General features: G+C 38.8%; 1 protein-coding gene across 1 annotated transcript in view; it reads right to left on the bottom strand.

Annotated features, from left to right (window-relative positions):
* SPAG17 (sperm associated antigen 17) overlaps positions 1 to 21,739 on the bottom strand; it is a 221,169-nt gene that overhangs the window by 122,506 nt on the left and 76,924 nt on the right. Inside the window, exons 5-13 of the mRNA XM_041754035.1 lie at positions 14,699 to 14,885; positions 12,977 to 13,171; positions 10,598 to 10,779; positions 7,284 to 7,445; positions 6,030 to 6,102; positions 5,507 to 5,619; positions 1,116 to 1,253; positions 914 to 1,027; positions 173 to 323 (exon numbers count right to left, since the gene is read on the bottom strand). Coding sequence (XP_041609969.1) covers positions 173 to 323; positions 914 to 1,027; positions 1,116 to 1,253; positions 5,507 to 5,619; positions 6,030 to 6,102; positions 7,284 to 7,445; positions 10,598 to 10,779; positions 12,977 to 13,171; positions 14,699 to 14,885 — 1,315 coding nt within the window. The remainder of the gene's footprint in view (positions 1 to 172; positions 324 to 913; positions 1,028 to 1,115; positions 1,254 to 5,506; positions 5,620 to 6,029; positions 6,103 to 7,283; positions 7,446 to 10,597; positions 10,780 to 12,976; positions 13,172 to 14,698; positions 14,886 to 21,739) is intronic.

Raw genomic sequence — 21,739 nt, 5'->3', positions numbered from 1 at the left:
CCATCATACCATTGCTAATGACATTATTTGAGGTAAGAGGATCAAAATACCCACCTCAGCCTCTGAAAGGTCTTTCAATAATCAAAACATTTTTGCTAATAGGAGTGTACTCTTAAGAAGCACATATGACCATAAACGAATGAGTTTAAGCTAAGACAGAGAATGTACTCACCATTTGTACAGAAGTGCATGAGCTCATGGATTGTAGCTAGACGTTTAGTGCTGTTCCATGGCGGGGGAAGGGGGAATTTAAGGAATTCCCACAGTGGCAACTTGGACTGCATCTCCTGCTCAATTTGAACTGGGTCAAAATTCTTTTGGTTCTGATGAAAAAGAGCAACATTACAGAAGACATTTGGATAAGCTGTCAGGTGCCTTATGCATATGGAGAAGGCAAAACCTGATACCCTTCCCTCTCATTATTTGGAAACAGGGGAAATCAATGGTAATTGGGGAAGACAAACTGTTGGTATTTTGCTAAAGGTCAAAAAAGCTTGTTCTCACTTTGCCAGAGGTTCCTGGTGCACAGAAACGATGGATTCTTCATTAGCCGTGATAAACTGCCAAAGTCTCACCTATATTCATCTCTCCCTTCTGAGGTCCCTCTCTGGCTTCCACTAGCTAGCTTTTCACATTGGTAAGGTATTTAAGGCAAATAACTTGAAGGTCTTAATGCAAATTTGGTGTACTCACTTTCAGTGCAATGGTTACGTGGACTTACATAATTAGAGAAGTTTTCTTTGCTCCCGTATGCACCTCTATTTCCTAAGGTCTCACTTGGTAAGCAGGTGTCTCTTTTGAATATTACTTTTAATCCCACTGGTAAAACTATCTAACCGCAATTTCTCCAACTGAATAATTACAAACAAGCTTTCTTGCATCACGTCTCCTCGGGTAACCCGATTATTATTACCTTTAGAGCATACTTCTTGTGGGCATGTGCATCATGATAGTCCAGTAGGAGAGGGCCTTTGGGCACTGCCTTGCTTTCGTTTTCTTCTTCAGATAAGAATATTTCATGGAGATTCTGTTCAAATTGAAATAAAGTGACTTAAAAAGAGAATCCATACTTTTTCAAAGCATGCAAGCTCTTTGGCTATCTCATGCCTTCTGACCTTTTTCTCCCTCTCTGTGAGACAGAGAGAAGGCAGGATGGACACAATGTGAGCTGCGATTCTGTGGTCCAACCCATCTGCTCTGGGGGGCGGCTGTACCAGTCTAGGCGGGACAAGGTCTTCTTCAGTTGCCACAACCTGTTCAAACAAACAGGTGGGAGGAGTCAGTTTGATGGTCAGCTCTCTACTGATACATATTTCCATTGTTCTTAGTAAGGACAAGGTAGTTTCTAGCAATAACATACAGTGATTACACAAAGTGACTGTGATTACCAAAATAAAAGAGGAAATGTTTATAACCAGGCATTAAAGTAGATATAATTTTAATGTATGCATTAGAATAGGTAGCATAAAACACAAATGGTAAACAGGAAAATTTATGATGAAGGACATCAAAATAACAATATAAGAAATTTTTTCCTTAATGATTTGTTCTTTCTCTTAAAGTACTCGAAACCACTCACATCTTTGGATTCAGTATTTATTGAATGCCTACATATGCCCAACACTCCATGGAGCATCTTCTCCTACATTATCTCATTTAAGCATCACAGCAACATTGTGGAGTAGATATTATCTTAATTTTATGGAGGAAGAGCTAGAGTGAGTGAAGTTAGTGACTGGTGCCAGCTGATGGCTGCTGAGTGGGAGGAACTAGGGTGAGGTCAAGTTCTCATTCTTTCTCTTCAAGAGAGTGATAGACGGTGAGATCAGTAAGGAGTAATAGTCTCCTTTATATGGGGAAACTGAGGTCTAGAAAGATTAAATGGCTGTTCAATTGTATATGGTAAATAAAAAAAGTTGAAATGTAATCAAGGTAGGCACCTAACGTATAGCTTTCTCTTCACCTTAAATCTTGTAATCATCCTCTGTGATTTCACATCCTTTTACAGGGTTTCTCAACCTTGGAACTTAAGACATTCTGAATTAGACAGGTATTTGTCATGAGTTCTGTTCTATGCAATGGAGACTGGCAGTATTCCCGGTCTCTATCCACTTAATGCCAGTATCACCTCTCCAATTGTGACAACCAAAAATATCCTGACATTGCCAAATGTCCCCTGGGGGGAAAATCAGCTACTGTTGAAAACCACTGCACTGGATGGATAACAAAATAGTCTCCCATCCTTCACCTTTTGTCAACTCTTTACTTTCAAAAGAGCCATTCATATCTCCATTCTCTATATTCGATCATCTCTTGAACCCATTCTAATCACTAAAGATCACTCAAAACTGTTCTGCCTCTGAAATGTTAAACTTTAATATCCTGCCTTAGAAAATCCTATCCCATTCCTCTTATACTTCAATTTTTTCATCCCATTATTAAACTTTTTTTTTTTCAATCAAAAATGTATCTATTATTGGTTGCCTTCTATGTGTCAGGAACTGAGGTTGTCAGCTGGTGCCTAATATAGCAGGTGGTTAATAAATGTTGCTTTGAATTGAATTGAATAAAATAAGAAAGATAAATAAAATGATGATAATGCAAGCTTTATAGGGCTTTCCAGCTTTTACAAATTTATTGCTGTAATAAAACTACTAGTCTTCCAGAAACCTTATGGAGTAATGAAAAGCAACTGTGAGTGTGCTTATCTAATTGGTTAGAAAACTAAAGCAGTCAACAGACATAAAAATGTATACTGGAGATGAAAGAGATGATAGAGTCTGAACAGGACTTTAAATGAACATTTAAATATTCAGAGAGAAAAAAGAATGTGTTACTTCCCAGCAATAAGGACGAAGACAGTTCTAAAAAGAGATTGGAGAATTTATAAATTAAATACATCTATTGTTGAGAAAAAAAAAAACTTCAAAAGCAGATTGGACTCCACTGAGGAATGAATTATTTGGGAGTTATGCTGGAATTCCCAAAAAAGATCAAACTGATAGAAAATGTCAAAGACATGGAGGGAAAGCCAGAAGTTCCAACATCCATCTAATAAAAGGATAAATCAATAGAAAAAAATAATATTTGAGGATATATTTAATCCAGCAAATACAAATTCAGTATCTACTGTGGGTTAGGTGTGGTCATAGTGTGTTGGGCATACAGTGGTAAACAAGATTAGATTAAGTCCCGGCTTACATGGAGCATATGTTCTAGTGAGAGAGAGAAGTTAAGAGAGAAAACAAATAAGTTTTTTTAAGAAGAGCAGTTGTTCATAAGAAGCTAAAACAAAGTGAGTGATAAAGAGCACTCTGGGGATGCCTGAGTGGCTCAGCAGTTGAGCATCTGCCTTCTGCTCAGGGCGTGATCCCAGGGTCCTGGGATCGGGTCCCATACCAGGTTCCCTGCGAGGAGCCTGCTTCTCCCTCTACTTGTGTCTCTGCCTCTCTCTGTGTGTGTCTCATCAATAAATAATTAAAATCTTAAAAAAAAAAAAAAGAGCACTCTGTGTTGTCAGCTGTTTCCTTTGGATCAGGTGGGATGAGAGTAAGGCTAAGGAATGCCAATTCCATGGGGCATTGAATGACAAGCAGTATTCACCAGGCAGACATGTGGATGCAAAACTTTATGGGAAAAGAAATTGGAGTAAAAAGCTCTAGTGTAATTTAGCAATGCAGTTGAGGAAAACCTAGAAAGCCTATATAGATGATGAGTAGTAAGAGTGTTTGTGTGTGTGTGTGTGTGTGTGTGTGTGTGTGTGTGTGTGTGAGAAGAGAGAGAGAGAGAGAGAGAGAGAGAGAGAGAGGCAGAAGATGAGACCAGATCAGCTCAGACCCATATTTTTAGGGTCTTCCAGTGTAAGGAATTTTGATTTTATTCAGAATGTAATCAGAAACCAGATTATAATCCTTTAGATTGCTAATGACAATGATGAAACAAAAAAAGCTGCCCCTGGACACAGCCTTGTTTTATGAATTACAAAGAGAAAACTCTAATAGCTGCCAGAGAGAGAAAACAGATTATCTACAAAGAAAAAGTATTAGATTGGCATGAGATTTCTCGGCAACATTAGAAGAAAGAAGACAACAACACAACACCATCAAAATACTTTTTCTACTCAGACTGATTAGGTTCAAAAGCGGTTTCTGACACTTACTACTTGGGACAAATTACTTAACCTTTCTATGCCTCAGTTTCCTTAATTATAAAATGGGGAACAAAAATAATTTCTCTTCATAGGGTTGTTATAAGGATTAAATGAGTTAATTTAGAACAACTCTTTTCAAATACATTAAGGAGACTCACAAGAATTGACCACGTACCTCATGTCACACAGGGAGCTCAGGAAATTTAAAAACATTCTTTAACATGCAAACCATGTTTACTGACCATAATGCAATACAATTAGGAATTGACAATAAACAACAGAAATTAAAATAAAAGATTTAGAATTGAATAGATTGAAAACATCAGGATGCAGCCAAAGAAATACTCAAAAGGAAATGTATAGACTTAAGAAATACAAAAAGCCTGAAAATAAAGTGGCTTTTCGATTCAAATGAAATGCAGAATAAACTCAAAGAAATCAGAAAGAAAGAAATAATAAAGAGAAATGAAGAAATTAATTAAACAAAAAGTAGAAAAGAGTTGATCAATGAAGGAAAATGCTAATTCTTTGAAAAGACCAATACGATAGATACACCATTGACAATTATGATCAAGAAAAGAGAGGGGAGGGGCACCTGTGTGGCTCAGTCAGTTAGGTGTCAGCCTTTGGCTCAGGTCATGATCTCCAGATCCTGGGATGGAGCCCCATGTGGGGCTTCCTGCTCAGCAGAGAGTCTGCTTCTCTCTCTCTCTCCCTCTGCCCCTCTCCATTACTCATTCTCTCTCTCTCAAATAAATAAATAAATAAATAAATAAATAAATAAATAAATAAGATTTCTTTAAAAAGAGAGAGGAGAAATAAATAGCATCTGTCATAGAAAAGGAGCATAAGGAGGTGCCAAGGAAATTTAAAAAATGCATATAAAATGAATAAAGAACTTTATATGATATTGAAAGCAAATACAATGGGCATGATAACTTAAAAAAAATACTAGCAACTAACTATACTTGGCTTCAAAAAGAGAAAAATCTGATTAAACCTACAAGTATAGAAGAAATTTTGAAGTTAAAGACCATTAACCACCTATCCACCTATCTCCTCTTTCTTGTCCATTAAAATGACACCAAACACAGATAGGTGAAAGGATATGTCTACTGAAACGTCAGGGAACGTTAGATAAATTGTTCCAGAGCATAGCAAAAGAAAAGGCACTAAAGCAGATGATCAAAATAAACTTTACTTTTATCTGAAGTGTTCTATAATCTTTGTGAAGGAGAATACACTCAGGTATTATGTGTGTAGTTTAAAATAGTTAATACGAAAAGCAAAGAGAGATAAAATGACTGACTCAAGGTTACCCACCTGGGGAAAAAGTCTGGGAGTGTATCCACCTACCTGTTCCAGTATACAATGCAGTATCAGAGGCACAGAGATGAATTCTTCTGGAATTGGATTCAGCAAGTCATTGTAATACCTCATGTCTACTTCAGTTGTGAAGACAAAGGCTGCTGTAAAACATGCAATATATCACTGTTCAATTAAGATGTATTCTCCAGGGGCTCCTGGATGGCTCAATCCGTTGAGCATCTGCCTTCAGCTCAGGTCATGATCTTGGGGTCGTGGGATCAAGCCTCATGTCGGGCTCCTGGCTGCAGTTGGAAGTCTACTTCTCCCCCTTCCTCTGCCCTCCCCCCACTCATGCTCTCTCTCTCTCTCAAATAAATAAATAAAATCTTTAAGAAAAAAAGATGTGTTCTCCATTTCTTCCATCAAAATTTTATCCATAAATTTAAACTGTCACTGTGCACTAATAAAAGCAGAATGTGTAGGTGGAGGGATGTCTGAAGGCTGTATGGAGGATAGTCAGTATTCCTTAAAGCACCAGCTTACGGTGTTGGTCTTCAGGTTTCATACATGCCTGATGTTGGGGCTTGTGATTCCTCATTCTGTGCTTTCTTCTTGCCAAGTGTTGGAGCAACAGGCTGTGGAGCCTATAAGTAGAAAAATTTCAAAAAGAGAAATTTTTGACTGAGATTTCAGCTGAGAGATGCTTTCATCAGATGCAGGTATGATGGGGTCTGACGGGATTCTGAGATTGTATGGTTATGTTCACACCACAAAAAAATCATTGGCTAATATTAGGATCTGAGGAAGGAAAGAAGTTCATGGGTATGGGCACTTTTCAGAAGTTTTTCCTAACAGAGCCCATTTAGCAATAGCCAGGAAAGGCATGGGGAGATGAGGCACTGGTCCCTGGGTGACTCAGAATCAAACCATTCCCCCTCTTAGAGTCCTTCAGAACTTCTCCATCACCTTCAGGATACAACCCAGACTCTTTAAGTCAGCACCAAAGGACATCTGTCTCCATGCTCCAGTGGGTGTTCGTGGTGGTGTTCTTCATTTTGCACGTACTACCTAGGAGCACAGACCTACCCGGTAGTCCTGGCTTGTGCCTTAATACTTGTTTCCTTTGACCCCATGTCTTTGCCCCTTTATTGAGAATAGGGCAAAAAAGGCCCTATTCTCTGTCCCTTCCTCCACTGGGATTTCCTTGTAGGCAATTCATACGTAGCCTTCACCACATCACTTACCCGGCAGCGTGAGGCTTTCCTGACTCCTCCCTCTCCCTCGCTGTTCCTTTCCAGATCAGGTTAGGTGCCATGGTTAGCATTTCTACTGCAGCCTGAGCTGACTGTTCTCCCAGCACTCATCATGCTATGTTGAAACCACTGTTAACATGACTGCCATCCTCTTTAAAACTTAACCTCAATGAGCGGGACAGAGGATGAGTCTTGTTCGTTATTGCCAACACCTTGCCCAGGGCTAGCACACAGTAGCTGCTAAAGAGACAGCGTGATTCATTTATCAATGGCCTCTTTGTTCTAGGTGTTATTTATTGTGCGAGGGGCTGAAAGTGGCTTCTATCATCATCAACTCTGAATGTGGCAAGTAGTTAGGGAGCTTCACAAAGCCCTGATCACCTAGGTGCCCTTTAATGCTGTGTCTGGGGGGCCTTCTCCTTGTTCCCACCCTCACCGCTTAAATCCCTGCAAGCAGTATTTCCTTCCAACAAGTGTTTATGAAAATTTTCCTCCCTGTGTTTGACAAATACGAAAATTAATCTGTTCAGTTTATTGTTTAGCCAACTAAAGACATTCCAGAACATGCCTACCTCAGTAATTGACGTGGCTTCCAAGATAGGTTTCTCATTAACCACTTGTGGGATATTGATAAGCTGCATGCTTTCCAGATAGTGCTGATGCTGTCTCTTCCAATCCAGGGTGTCATACATCAAACAGGCAATATTTTCAAAAATGTCAGTACCCAACTCCAGCTACATGTGAGAGCATTAACGACAGTTAGTTATTAGTTTTATATTGTTGGAATCAGATGTATGGTTTCTCTCTTAGTAACTAAACCATGCATCTCCCCAAACCACTGAACTCCAGCCATGGTGAGTGAGTCTTCATTTGTTAAACCCTTCTTGTCCATCTTGTTCACCACAATGCAGATTCTTCCCCTTGGAGGGCCATATGGCTGCCTAATACTGTGAGAATCTAATGCTTCAACTAAGTGAAAAACACCTTGTTCATTAATTTCAGCAACGTGAAATTATATATATATATATATATATATATATATATATATATATATATATTCTGATGTCCCAATTTCTAAAACAATATATTAGAGAGGTCATTTCAATATCTCTTCTGTGCTACCATCAGAGGAAACAACCCCTATGAAATAGTTAGTTTTCTGCTTGTCTATCTAATACCCACAAGTTTTGTTATCTCTCAAGAAAATTGTAGATCAGATACCCCAATTACCTGGGCTTTTATTTCCAGAACTGGAAAAGTACTATTATCACTAGGTCAGCCTGCCTGAAGGCAAAGAAGGGTGAAGTGAGCTCATCTTAGATCTGAAGAAGGTAGGATAAGATAGCTTCTTGTGGGGGTGGGGGGTAATGGGGAGAGTAGGGGGCAGTGAATCACAATGTGGTGGGTGTCCAGGGAGATGCCAGGCTCTGCCCATCTTCCAGGCATAGCTGCCAGGCTGGGCTTTATTTGTCTACTCTATGACTGAGTATTCCTCAGTTAAGCTCCAACTTGCTAGTCTTCGCCCAAATTCTGGCACAGAAACACATTTTTGTTTGTATTTGTAAGAAATATGGTAGGACTCCTGCCCCTTCTGATCCCTTAGCTTAACCAGTTTATTCATTTTTAAATCCAACAGCAAATCACATGCTAAAAGCCAGAAAATTATTTCAGCAACCAAGGTCTTAACTTGAGATGTTGCAGATGTCTTACATGAGCAGTTAGCACTTCTTGATGGGCATTTATTTGATGTAAAGCTTTCGTTACCTTGGTTCAGCAGAAATATAGCCTGCTTGTTTGCAGACAAAGGTACTAATGCTTTCCTTCTTCCAGAGAGGAAGAAGATTCTTTGGCTGGCTTCTGCTTTGAATGTGAGGCCATTACCAACTTACATATATAGCTGAGTATGTGACATCATGTATGCACATGATGTATTCAGTCGATTTCTACAAGAAGTAGATTTATTACTTTCATGTTTCTCTAGTGATCCAAATTTTAATGTGAACCTTGTTCTTCAGTATTAAGCCCCATGGCCTTTCTTTTTGAACCCAATTCCATTTCTGACCTGTTTTCAAGGCTCTCTTTCCCCATCAGCCTCAATGTTGGGTTGTTCACTCACAAATCATACCTTATAGAGACATGCCTGGGCTCTAAAAAAAAATACTGCAGTTGGACCCAGACCACAGCTCTGGCATGAAGAAGATATTCAATAAATACTTGCAAATTGATTGATAGGAGATCAGTGTGTCCAGCTAGGCAGTGCAGCCTAGATGGCTCCCTAGATGACTGAATGTTTTCATTCCTGACCATTACTTTCATGGCCCAACTAGACATCCTCGATGTTAACTTTCTAGTTCTGAGGTCAGGAACGTTCTACCATAACTGGTATTTCTAGCTAGAGCGAGAGCAAAAGGTACTCGTTTGAGGCTGCCTTAGAATACTCTTTTTATGGATTCCTCTGAATTATGGCTCAGGCATTGTATGGCTGTGATCTATCTCCTGTGCCCTATTGAACCAAAATGTATGAAGATTCTTGAGATGGTGTGACATGAAACAGTAAAGAACAGAGGGTGGTGCATTCTTTTCTGAGCTCAGGCTTAGGAGGCAGAAGAGTGAAAGACAAAGCAGGAAAGATGAAGGTATCTAGATGAGGGGGTACAAAAAGGTCAAGCCAAGGGAGATTGGAGTAACCAGTTTTGCTTAGAAGAAGCTCTGCCTTCAGCTATAGCATCTTTATGCTCAGCTTCTTTTCCATGTAGAGGTCCAGGCTAATATTTATTTATACCTTACTTTTGGCAAGGTATCAGGCTTCAGTGTTCTGTTTCTACATAGTGACATCTAATTCTTTGTGTTGACAGTCTTAATAACTCAAACTGATCTGTATATTGTTACTTATTCAAATCCTGTCCATCTTTCAAGGTTCAAATCGGGGTCTCCCCCTCCTCAGAGTTTTACTTACTTCACCATGTATGCATCCACCTCAAGGTAATACAATGAGGGACTCTCATAGCGAGAAATGTTCATGCTCCAACTCCTGGACCTCAGTTTGTTGGAACTGGGGGGTCAACCAGAAAGAGACCTAGGAAGTTTTGTGTAACAGGGATGCCTGGATATCTTCCACAACATCCATGAGAAGTAGTCACTCAACCTTCTTTTAAAAAACACCCTTGTGGATCAAGCATTTGCTATTACTTTTCAATACATCCTATTTCTTCTTTTTCTGAGTTAATAGGATATTTAGAGTGTGTTTCACATCACTGAGCACGTAAGTGTATAGCACCTTGGACACTGCTCCTCTGTTCCATGGTTTTGGTCATGGCTTTCTGTAAGATCCTTAATAGCAAGGACCGGTAAATGCTCTCAGAAAACACCTGTTAATTGTTGGGGTGGGGCCAAGCCACCTATTAGATAGACTTTGCAGGCCAAATATATTATATTAAAAATGCGATTTTAGCAATACAATTAAGAACCTAGAAAAACAATGTGTTGAGCTGATATATTTAAAAAAATAAAGACAATGTAATTTGAAAAACTGTAAAAATTTACTATTTTGCAATTAACATGTAATTATTATTAATATCAAGACTCTACTGCCAAGAACATGGTTGAAGTATGAATCAAAGCCACATGCCACCAAATAAAAGAATTACCATCCTTCATCTCCATCTCCCTCTTATTCTTTGCCATTAATTCATACACTAAAAGCTAAAGAACCAGGTTATAACCATCACTGGGCATTCAGTGTTATCATTGTCTTGAAGACAAAGGAGTTTAGCACAAAGCTATGTACATAGTCAGTGCTTAATGTCTGTAGAATAAATGAATATGATAAATGGAACCACATTACCACATGTCCAAACCAGGCACTCTCACAAATTCATGTACTAACCATCATCTCGCTGTCTGCCCAGTCGGAAGGAAAGTTATCTGCCTTGACCATGTATTCAAGTTGAGCAACATCAAAGAGATTTGTTTCAGGTTTCTCATTATTCAGGATTGGTTCCAGATACTTCCAGAAAATTTCAAGTTCTCTTATGGCATTCTCTTTCTTCAGTTTCTCGGCCTCTATGTCTGATTATAGCAACATTTTAATACAACAGAATGAGAATGTTGAATTTCTTCCCACTTTAAGTGGACACAGTGAGTTATACACATTGCAAGATGTCTATGCGGTAGCAGAAAAGGCAGATAAAGAAATATAATTTTGAGAAGATTTTGAACTTGATTATACAATTATGAAACCAGGGGATTTTACTTAAAATTTATGTTAAACATGAGCTTGTCCTTCCCCTTCATTTTACACTTGAGGCCCAGAAGCATTATGATAAGGCCACACATTAGAGGAGCTAAATATTTTTGATATTTCCATCACCCTTAGATTGCATCTCTGTGGGAGCAGTTTTTCTGCCATATCACTTTTTGACCATCTCATTATGCTGGTTTCATAACTGGTTAGACATGCTGTTATTCCAGTTCTTCTTGCTACATCCTAAAAAATGACAGGATCAATGAGATGCTTCAATTAACTTTGGTCACATTCAACTAGCTACAGGCTTCCCTGGGCACTTATGCTCTGACTAAAAAATAATGACAGGTTCCCATAGAGTTACACACGAAATTTTGCCTAAAATATTTATGTGTTATTACCTATAACCTATACCTATACCTATACCTAAATTGGTTCTACTCCTAAGATCTCATGATTCTTGTATTTTTTGGTGATTTTATTTCTATATTACTCAATAGTTTTTACAGAGAGATTATGCACTTATGGAATAAGGCTTCAATAATAAGTTATTTTTAATGTTACAACTATCCTTTGAGATAGTCAGGAGCAGCTGGGTTTGAATCTCATCTCTTTTACTTAATAGCTGTCTCTAGGCTAAAAGTCCTTTTGGTAAAATGGAAAAACAGATCTTGCTCGACTTACAATGGGGATGGGGTTATATTCCAATAAACATTGTAAATTGAACATTTGAAAGTGCATATAATACACCTAGCCTACTGAGCATTGTGCCTTAGCCTACCCTATCTTAAATGTGCTCAGAACATTCATCTTAGCCTGCAGTTGGGCAAAATCATTTAACACAAAGCCCATTTTATAATAAAGCGTTGCATATCTCATGTAATTTATTGAATACTGTACAAAAAGTGAGAGACAGAAATGCTGTGTGGGTACAGAATGTTGTCAGTTTTCCCTTGTGATCACACGGGTGACTGGGAGCTGTCACCACCCAGAGTCACAAGTGAGGATCATACAGCATGTTGCTGGTCCAGGAAAAAAAAAATCAAAATTCGAACTTTGAAGTACGGTTTCTACTTGCATGTGTATCTCTTTCACACCATCATAAAGTTGAAAAACTAAGTCTAACCATCGTGAGTTGGGGATTGTCTGTAATAAAGCATACTTCGGAGGCTGGTTGTGGGAAGTACATACATTAATGCACTTAAAACCCTTAGCAGTGAGCTCAGTCCTAATAAATGATAGCTTTTATTATCATCAGTGGTAGTAATTTCTAATTTGGAACAGCAAATTTTTTAAAATGCAGTGTTCTAGAAATTGGGATGTGGTTATGTAGATTACAAAATGCTGCAAATGATATTATTAATAAATAACAATAAAAACAACATCATATGGCAGAAAATCTTGGGACTTCCAGGTCACACAGGCTCACACCAAATCCCTGTCCTATTACCTAAAATATATAGTAGCTTTCAGTTCCCTTCCCACAGTGGCATCCCAGCACAATTCCCTTAAGATGAAGACCCTGTGGCTCCAAATGACTGAATGATAGTGTGGATGGGACTTTACCCCACAGCTTCCTGGTCTAAAGAGTGCCCTCTGTGGTTTATCATAATAAGCCAGAAGCAAATCAGAGCAAGATTCCAAGGCTATGACCTTCCTTGGGCCATGTGGTGACCATAGTAGCATCCGGAAGAACACATTATCTACAGTTGATCTACGCAGCCCACACATTAGGTAAAAGTTATCTGTTAAATGTTCCCGAGAAACATAGATAACCAAGTCTTCTGCCCCACAGTCCAAGTTCTCTATGGCTGCACAAGGATATAAACAGAATATGATTTTAATTTGCAAAATTTACAGCACCTGGCTAGTGCAAGCAGAATAAATAGCAAATCAAAGTCTTAAAAGGATTTAGTAATGAATGTATTGTATGACTGTTTTTTGGACAGAAAATTCTATTTGTACTTTACAGACAGTGGATAATATTGAAAGATTCAGTAAGCTGTGTAGCAGACTGCATACCTTCTGGCTGAAGAAGAACTTCCTGCTGTTGGCTAACTGCTGCCAGGTGTGTCTGCAGAGGTTCATAATTCTCTGAAGATATTTTAATCACGCTGCTTATGGGAATGCCAAGCTCAGTCATAATCGCTAATAGCTGAGGATTGTGGAAGCCCACAACTATAATGTAATGTTGGGCACCATCATCTGGCTCATCGTCTGGTCAAAATACCATAAAGAAGAACAGCCGTCATTTTAAAAGAGAACAGGTTGCACTCCGCCAGTTCGATGGCTACATACATTATGCATGCGTTTATAATACCTCTGGCTCGCCAATAACAGTCCAGTTGGCTGGAATGCAGTCATGTTGACTGGTTTTCATTATTACCCTTCCAGTAAGAAGGCTGTGGCCATTTTACAAAATATTAAATCACTTTTGTAAATGAGATATAGTCATAATAGAAGGACAAACATACACGGGGCCTGTGCTCATGGAAAAATGTGTGCTTGGGTTTTTATAAAGAGAAAAAGGCTTAGGCTGTAATTTTTTTTTTTTTTTTGGTTCAATCTCTTTTGAGCAACATCTGGCTTTACTCCTGAATTACGAGTAGCTGCAGCTTTTTGTGGTATTTTATAAGTAGAGGTGTTTACAGGAGAGGGAAATATCGAATATGGACGTGCCCCCTACCAAAGTATTCTGTGTATTTACGTCAATAGGTGTGAATACTGAGTATGGGTTATGGAGCAATGATATATTTCTTGCATTAAATTTTTAAAATATATATTGTACACTTTTCTAAAATTTTTTTCACCTACTTAGTCCTGGTTACACTGTTTTATTAATGTTAAAGCATGAGTTTCTCCCAGACTGTGAGATTCAGAGAGGTAAAAACAATTGTTGTACTTTATTATTCATGCTGGATAGTACATGAAAACGTTAAATCCCACAATAGCCCATTAAATTTACAAGTAATGCAATACGTACAAACTTTTAATTTTTAAGTAATGTTTTTTCTTCTATAACTAAACAAATCTGTGTTGATATTGCCTATGGAATCCATAATATCATGGTTTCTAAGTCTTGTGGATTTAGAGCAGAGCTATGTCAGGGGAGTCCAAGTGATATAGAATGTGAAGGCCTGCCTGCCATCGCATCTCAATGAGATGCAAATAGTAACAGGAAGCTCCATTTGGGTTCAAGTGTAGGTGGCAATGAATCATTCACAGCCTGCACAGATCAAACCAGTTTTACATCAATAATCAAAAAGAAAAGGAAATTCTAGTTTCTCTAAGGAAAGCTAATAGGGATAGAAGTTGGGTCAGGTCAGGAAGCTGTGTGCTCTGTGTGAGTCCCAAATTAACTGGTCTGATTTTATCACCACCGTAATTCACTCATTACAATAATCTAGGTTGTCTCATAATTATGTCTGACTTTTAAAAATGTCCTAAACAAGGTAGTGCTACTTGGTGGCACAATCCGCTTGTTATTTCATCCTATATTTGCATTATGAAAATGTGCCCACAGCAAGATACGAGCTAAGTAAATATTTGCTGGAAACATAAATGAATTGCAAAAAGCATTATTTTTCTATGAGGGTATCATGGGTAGTATGTGATTTCTGGTTTCATAAAGAGTGAAAAGCCTGGGAAAGATTAAGCATCATTATTGAAATGATTTCTCAAGTTACTTTGTAGACTGGAAGGCAGGAAGTGAAAGGTAACCCACAGGAGGAGCATCTCACTGACCAATGTAAGGTTTAGTGTCATCCTCTTCTCCCCTTCGTTTTAACTGCGTGGTCTTTTTCACTGTTGTGTTTGTGTCAGGCTGATCCTTTCCCTTTCCTTTGGCAACCTTGGCACTTGAGGTCTTCTTCTCCTTGGGAGATTTTGCTTTCCCTTTATCCTTTTCTATCTTGAATCTATCTTCTATTATCTGGAAAGAAAGAATACTTTTTCTCCAAATCATATGGTGAACAAGCAACAGCTTTTCTGCTGTTGGGTGAATTCTTCATTTCATTCAATTGCTTGTTTACTCATTTATTTTTCATGTATTCATTCTTCAGGCCAGGATAGTGGAGATCCCAAGCTGGGCCCAAGTTGTTATAAGGAACATCTATACATGAGGACTGAGGGATGGGTGCTAGGAGACCTTTTACACAAGTGGCTTTCTAGAAGAGAATTCATCCTAAAGGAAAGTCAAGCACGGCCTATAAACTACCTCAGTTGTTTGGGGTGGGATGAGTGGGGGATTCTGAATACCTCATGATGCCAAGAACTTAGTTTTTTCTTGTAGCCTAACTCTGGGGAGTCTCGGTCTCAGTCTTAGAGAGAGGTTGGGTTGTTCATTCAAAACAAAACAAAGCAAAAGTTTAAAAAATATATGATGCTGCCACTCTGGAAAACAGTATAGGGATTTCTGAAAAAACTTAAAATAGAGCTGCCCCTCAACCTCACAATTACACTACGAGATAATTATCCATAGGATATAAACAGTGATTCAAAGGGACATCTGCACCCCAATGTTTATAGCAGCAACCATGGCCAAACTATGGGAAGAGTCCAGATGTCCACTGACAGATGAATGGATAAAGATGTGGTATATATACAATGTAATATTACTCAGCCATCAGATAGAATGAAATCTTTCCATTTGCAATGAAGTGGATGGAACTAGAGGGTGTTATATTAAGCGAAATAAGTCAGTCAGAAAAAAGACAAATACATGGTTTTACTCATACGTGGAATTTAAGAAACAAAACAAATGAACATGGGGAAGGGAAGGAAAAATAAAATAAGATGAAAGTTGTGAGGGAAGTAAACTATAGGAAACACTGAACTCTAGGAAACAAACTGAGGGTTGCTGGAGGGGAGGTGGGTGGTGGGGACTGATAATTGAGTGATGGGCAAGAAGGAGGGTATGTAATGTAATGAGTACTGGCTGTTAAATGCAACTGATGAATCGCTAAATTCTACCTCTGAAACTAATTTTTAAAAGTTAAAAAAAATTGAAAGAATAGTTTTCTCTAAAATCTCCTTTATAAAAGTTTTCAAAGTTTAGTATATTAACAAGTTTTAAAGGTTAATAGATTCTTTGGGGAACCTAGCACCAACAAGTTATTTTTATTATAATGCTACTTAAAACTGTATAGACATAATCAATGGTTGCTATTTGATATATTCAAAGATGAGATCAACACAAAACATCAGTGGGCAGAGCAAACTTTTTACATATTGCTCCAGAGCATATTTAGATTGCCATATACCATGTAAAGACCCAATTCTCCCACCAGTTTTTTTCTTTCCAAACAATTGCTGAAAACTTTGTGTGTCATTTCATGACATGACTACACTTGCAATGCATTTGTTGATAAATACGAATAGGTTGTGTTCATTAAAATTATGTGGTAATACTGGATCATAAGGTGGCCAAGATCCAGAATATGCTTATATTATTTGCTTTTTCCTTACTCCACACTATTGGAACAACAAAACAAAAATTATTGTAAAAACATCTGGGCTTTGTGTTTTCCTGAGATCATGAAATCAAACTTGGAAAATTCTGTTCTAGTACCTTAGAGACAAAGAGAGTAAAAGATATGTTGCTTTGGCACTCAGCTAATAGAATGTAACACAGAAGGGAAAAGAAGCATTTCTTCTACTCCATGTGAGAGAGTGGCCCATGATGAGGTGGGGGAGGCAGGGCACAGGCCAGTCTTTGGAGGTGGAGCTGCTAACAAGTTTATATGCTATTTAAAATGCAATGAGAAGACCAAAAGGAGTTTTAAGTGGAGAAGTACTATGATTTTTCAAGATAAGAAACAAGAAGACTAGTAAGGAAGCTCTCTAGTAATGGTTCGCAAAAGAAGTGAAAGAGAAGTGAAAAGAAGAAGTGAAAAGTCACTAATAGTGACTCTTTACGGAGTTAGAGAAGTTGGGGTGAGAAATGGCTTTTATGTAAGGTGAGCAGACTGACTATTCAGAGGACCATGTTAACTTTGAGATGCCCTGAAATGTCAGGAGGCAGTCAAATACACATATTCTCTCCTGAGAAGAGAGATTTAGCTGGAGTTACAAATTCAGAGATGGGACATATAGACAGTGATTGACTGGAAGAGATGAGATGCCCTGGATGAGAGTTCTCAAGATGTCAGTGGGTGAGGTCCAGTCAGGAGATGTGTTCACCATCTGATGGAATGGCCCAGTAGAGAGGGAGATGCTGAAGATATGGGGGAGACTGAAGTCCTTGAGGAGGTAAAATGGGAAAAGATCAAGAGAATGTGTCAATTTCCTTTACTAGGAGGAAAGGCCATTTCTCAGTTCAATAAGAGGAGCAAGAAGTGAGAGGTGGCTGGGTGTGGGTTCAAGAAAGTGAGAGGTTTTGATGGTGTTAAGGGAATGTTTCAATTTTTTTCAAGGCGAGGATGAGGCACAGTTACTGGCTGAGTATAGGCAGGTACAAGGTAAGAGGTTCTGAACAGAGAAGGTAACGTGAGTCACGTCAGAGTGTGGGAGGGCAAGCTTACTGAAGAAATATGGTAGAACTCTTTGCCAGTGTTGAGAGCTTATTGGAAATTTTGAGATTGTTAATTTAAAATGAAACCAGAGCACAAATCAGTGCCCCTGAGTCCAATTAGCTGGGAGGCATTGGCAAGAGTCTTGCAGGCACTCAAACAGTCACACTTGGATCATGGTAAATCCATTGAAGTGGAACACTCTCATGTAGCTCTTTGGTGGATGGCTAGCCTAGCCACAAAGAAGTCTTAACTTTGCCATCAAAAACTTCCAAAATCTTCCACAGCTATGATTTTAAATAAATCTCAGGGTGACCTTTAGGACTGAAAAGAAAAGCCATTTCAGGTTATATTGTTCTAAAGTTCACCCAAAAGAATTAACATTTATATATTCATACATGCATTCACTTATTCTATCATTCCAAAAAATACTGCTGAGTACTAAGGAGGTTTAAAACTAATTTATCCTCTTCCTGATACAACTGTATAAGAGCCCTCTAGCCCTGCTGGCTCTCCTAAGTGGGCTATGAGCACCTGTAGAGCCACATAGCTCCTATCTCTCTGGAGCCTCTTTGGCAAAGTTGGGGTTCTATAAGGGGAAGGTAACACTTCTTCTGTAAGGTTTCTTGGGACCCCAGAGAGAGCAGGGCTGAAGAAAACCAAAATTTAAAATTAGCCGTAAAGTACAGCGACTTAGCTCTGTGGTACAACAGGTGCTTTCATCTTTAATTTGTTCACAAAATGCAAGCTGCAAAATGGGTAGTTTTGTTCACATTGTGTAAATTAGGACACTCCATTTGCCCTCAGGCACTCTGCCAGAGTAGAGACACAAGCGGGTTTGACCTTAAAACTTCCACTCATTTTATTTCTCTGGTCCTGCTAGGCTCAGTCTTTCCGACCATCTTTCCCAGGTCTCTGCCTTCCTTCTATGTCTTTTCCAGCTAAATCATACTATTTGCTGGCTGGTCCTTTGATTCTCCATAGCTTCACCTCCCTCACCCAGTCTTCCTGCTAAGCGGCCTCTTCTTCTCTATTTCTTTTTGCTTTTGCATTCCCCTAGCAAAGCTTGGTTGGCTGAAGAAAAGCATCTTTTAAACACATTTCCACTGACACTGAAATTATTGCTATTTATCTCCTTCCTTTAATGAAAGTGTCTTAAAAATGCCTACAAATCCTGCTTCATTTAAATGACTTTTTAAAAATTGTAATAATTATTATTATTGAAGAATGTGAAAGCATATGGAGAACTTACAAAAACCACAAGAGAAGATGAGAAAAGGAGATATTTAATGGATTCTTTCAAATTATGTTTATTCACCATTTTAACACCATTGTTGTTGTTCTCTCCACACAGTTCAGTGTTCTGAAGTTTCCATTTACAAGTGATGTTATCTTCAGTTGGCAGAATTTCAAGAAGTATTATTATGTAAAGAATTTCCTAGTTAGAGCGACTAGGCATCTACTTTCCTGGTGTGGAGACATCATATTCTAAAGTTCATTATTCTAACAGAATAATGGAACCGAACAGAAGCTGATCAAAGTGCCTAGGTTATTCTGGACACCAGATCTAGGCAGAGAGGTTCCTGGTGGACTTCTGAACATGTTGCCCTCCCCATACTCTTTTCTCTCCCATGTCTTACTCTTAGTTGTGGTCCACCACTTCTATTATATCCCATCTGTTCCTCATGCCTCCAACCCTCCATACTTGAGCTGGACCAGGACAGTCCTCTCTGTCCCTGTGGTTCTTGACAAGGATGAGTGCTTAGCCACTAGAATCCTACTCTGGCCAAAAAGTGAAACAGCCTTTTCTATCAAGCCCTAATCATAGCAAAATCACCTCCTGTCTTCTTCCCTTCCCTCTCTTCTCTTGTATCCTGAATAAGCTCTTCCCCCCTATGAGCTCTATGTCTTGAGATTTGGAAATGGGGGGTTGCAGGGGGTGAACCAGATTAGCAGAGCACTCACCAAAGTTGACCCCTTCCTAGATCATAAGCTAAAATTTGTTCACACCAACTTTTCTTCTGGCTTTTCTTGCTTCTGGGTAGTGCAGCATGTATGTTCCCATTCTAGAGTCATCTTAACTTAGAGGGATCTTGCCAATTCAAGACGAAAATTTAGGAGGGATATATACAAAAGACTTCTCTTTCCACCATGTTTGGGGAAGGTATGCTCCCCAGCATATGAAGGCAGAGTCAAGTTCGTTACAGAGTACATTTCCTTAAAATACGGTATATACAAAAAGCATCTGGATGCCCCCTACTGTGAGAAGGCTGTGGATAGGCACAGAAATTTCTTACACAGTCAAACTATATAGCAGATGTGGGGCTCTCGTTTTAGTCACAACCAAATGAAGTATTAGCGTGTCACATACTTAATTGAGGATCAAGTGACACTTGCCTAGAATCCTCAGTCTTGTTATTCTCACTCTTTCAAAGGGAAAATTACAAAATTCTCCCTTTCTCTAATAAGGCAGACTAGTTATCGGACACTTCAAAATATTTTAGATTGTATTTTATTTTCTAACTGGCTCTTGATGTCAAAATTCAAATGCCTTCAAAAATCTTGACAGGTGTTTGTTATCACAATAAAAGGGAAGCAAATAGTAAAAGTCAATGGAACTGCTGGCTAATAGCTCTACTTCATCTTATTCTTAAAGATAACAGCACATCCACCTAGTTATGTAGTACTTTGTAATTTCACATATGTTCTTTCATAAGATCCCCACAATCATATTATTAAGGATTAGGATAAGAGAACATGTTCAAGTTACTCCATTATTATGTGGCTTGTGAGAAACTAGGTCTGTCTTCTGAATGCTACGTTAGGTCTCTTTCAGGACATCACTCTGAGTCACAAATGATCTATTGGTCACAGATGATAAAAGGACAATAGATAGGCTGAAAGAAATGCATGCATCAAACACGTTTGAGAGACAGCAGGTCAAACAATATTAAACAGATTTATTTTGGTGAAACTCCTCCATCTTTAATAAGCTAATGCACTGTTAAATCTCCAAGAGTCATGCATAATACACAGTGGTTTCCAAGTTCATTTGACTGGGGTGGGGGTTGGGCTGCGGTTAATGAAGAACTGGGTCTAAATGCTTCTAGAACCTACTTTGAAAACACAGGTTATGGGAACATTTTGAGGCCCCATTAATCCATTTCTATAAACCAATGCTAAGGAAATGATCCAAAATATAAAGAATTCTATACTAGGTGTTGATCACAACATCACTTGTTGTAAAAAAATATGGAAATAACTGAATGTTTAACAATAGAGGAATGGTTAAGACAATTATGGTAGTCATAGAATATCTTACAACCAATAATAATGATAGATGTGGATGCTGAGGTAATGAGTAAAATCAGGATGTATTTTAATTTACAGGGATTATGTAAGAAGTTCACAGAAAGAAGCAAAGATATCAGAATGTTAACATTAATTGTAATAGCATTGTGGCATTATGAACGTGTTGTTTTTCCTTTTCTATATTTTCTATTTATTCTGTCCCTTCTGCTCTCCTCCCTGCTTCCCTGCCGAACAGAAAATACAATGCATGGGGTTGAGTTAGGAGCTTGCTCTTCTAGACAGCTGCTTTTGTGTAGAAAACGTAAGTCTAGGAATATTGTGGGTTCACTTGACCAAATGATGCAATCTTCAGAACCCTGCGAACATCCAGAGGTGCCATATTGCCATCTCCAGGTGCCATTCCTAATCTACAGAATCACAATGTGGCCCTGACTGTGGTTGGTGATGGTGAGGTAGGTCTGATGTCTATCTGATGTCTCTCTTCTGCAGGATTCTATGTGATTCAGAGGCTTTAGCAGTGCATCAGCCAGTGTTGTTTTACCTCAACACCCAGAAGGTCAGGGAGAGGGGTGTGGATGTTCAGAATAATCTCAGGGAAGTCTAGTTCTAAGAAAGAGATATTCCCAAAGACCTGGTGATTTCTGGGCAGGAGGACAGGACCAGAAATGAAGCCAGAATTCCCCCTGGGAACCGGTGGTTGCTTAGCTCTGTGGACTCTTCTTGGGAAAGCTTTGTTCCTTTTCTTGACTTGTCCCCACACTTTACCTCAGGATGTTGTATGTAGTGTAATTAGTGGGACCAGATGGCTGATGGTAGATTACTGAGCACAACCATGGCTCCTACAGAGAAACATCTCTGGGCAAGCACTCTATTGATTGCGAGCCAAGAGTGCCATTCTGCATAATTATTGAGGCACATTCAGAAAGCGTCTGTACAGTGGCTAGGAACATGATCTTTAGTGTCT

The sequence above is a fragment of the Vulpes lagopus genome, chromosome 5, assembly GCF_018345385.1.
Source record: "Vulpes lagopus strain Blue_001 chromosome 5, ASM1834538v1, whole genome shotgun sequence".
Taxonomy (NCBI): Eukaryota; Metazoa; Chordata; class Mammalia; order Carnivora; family Canidae; genus Vulpes; species Vulpes lagopus.
This window is presented reverse-complemented; position numbering and strand designations above follow the sequence as displayed.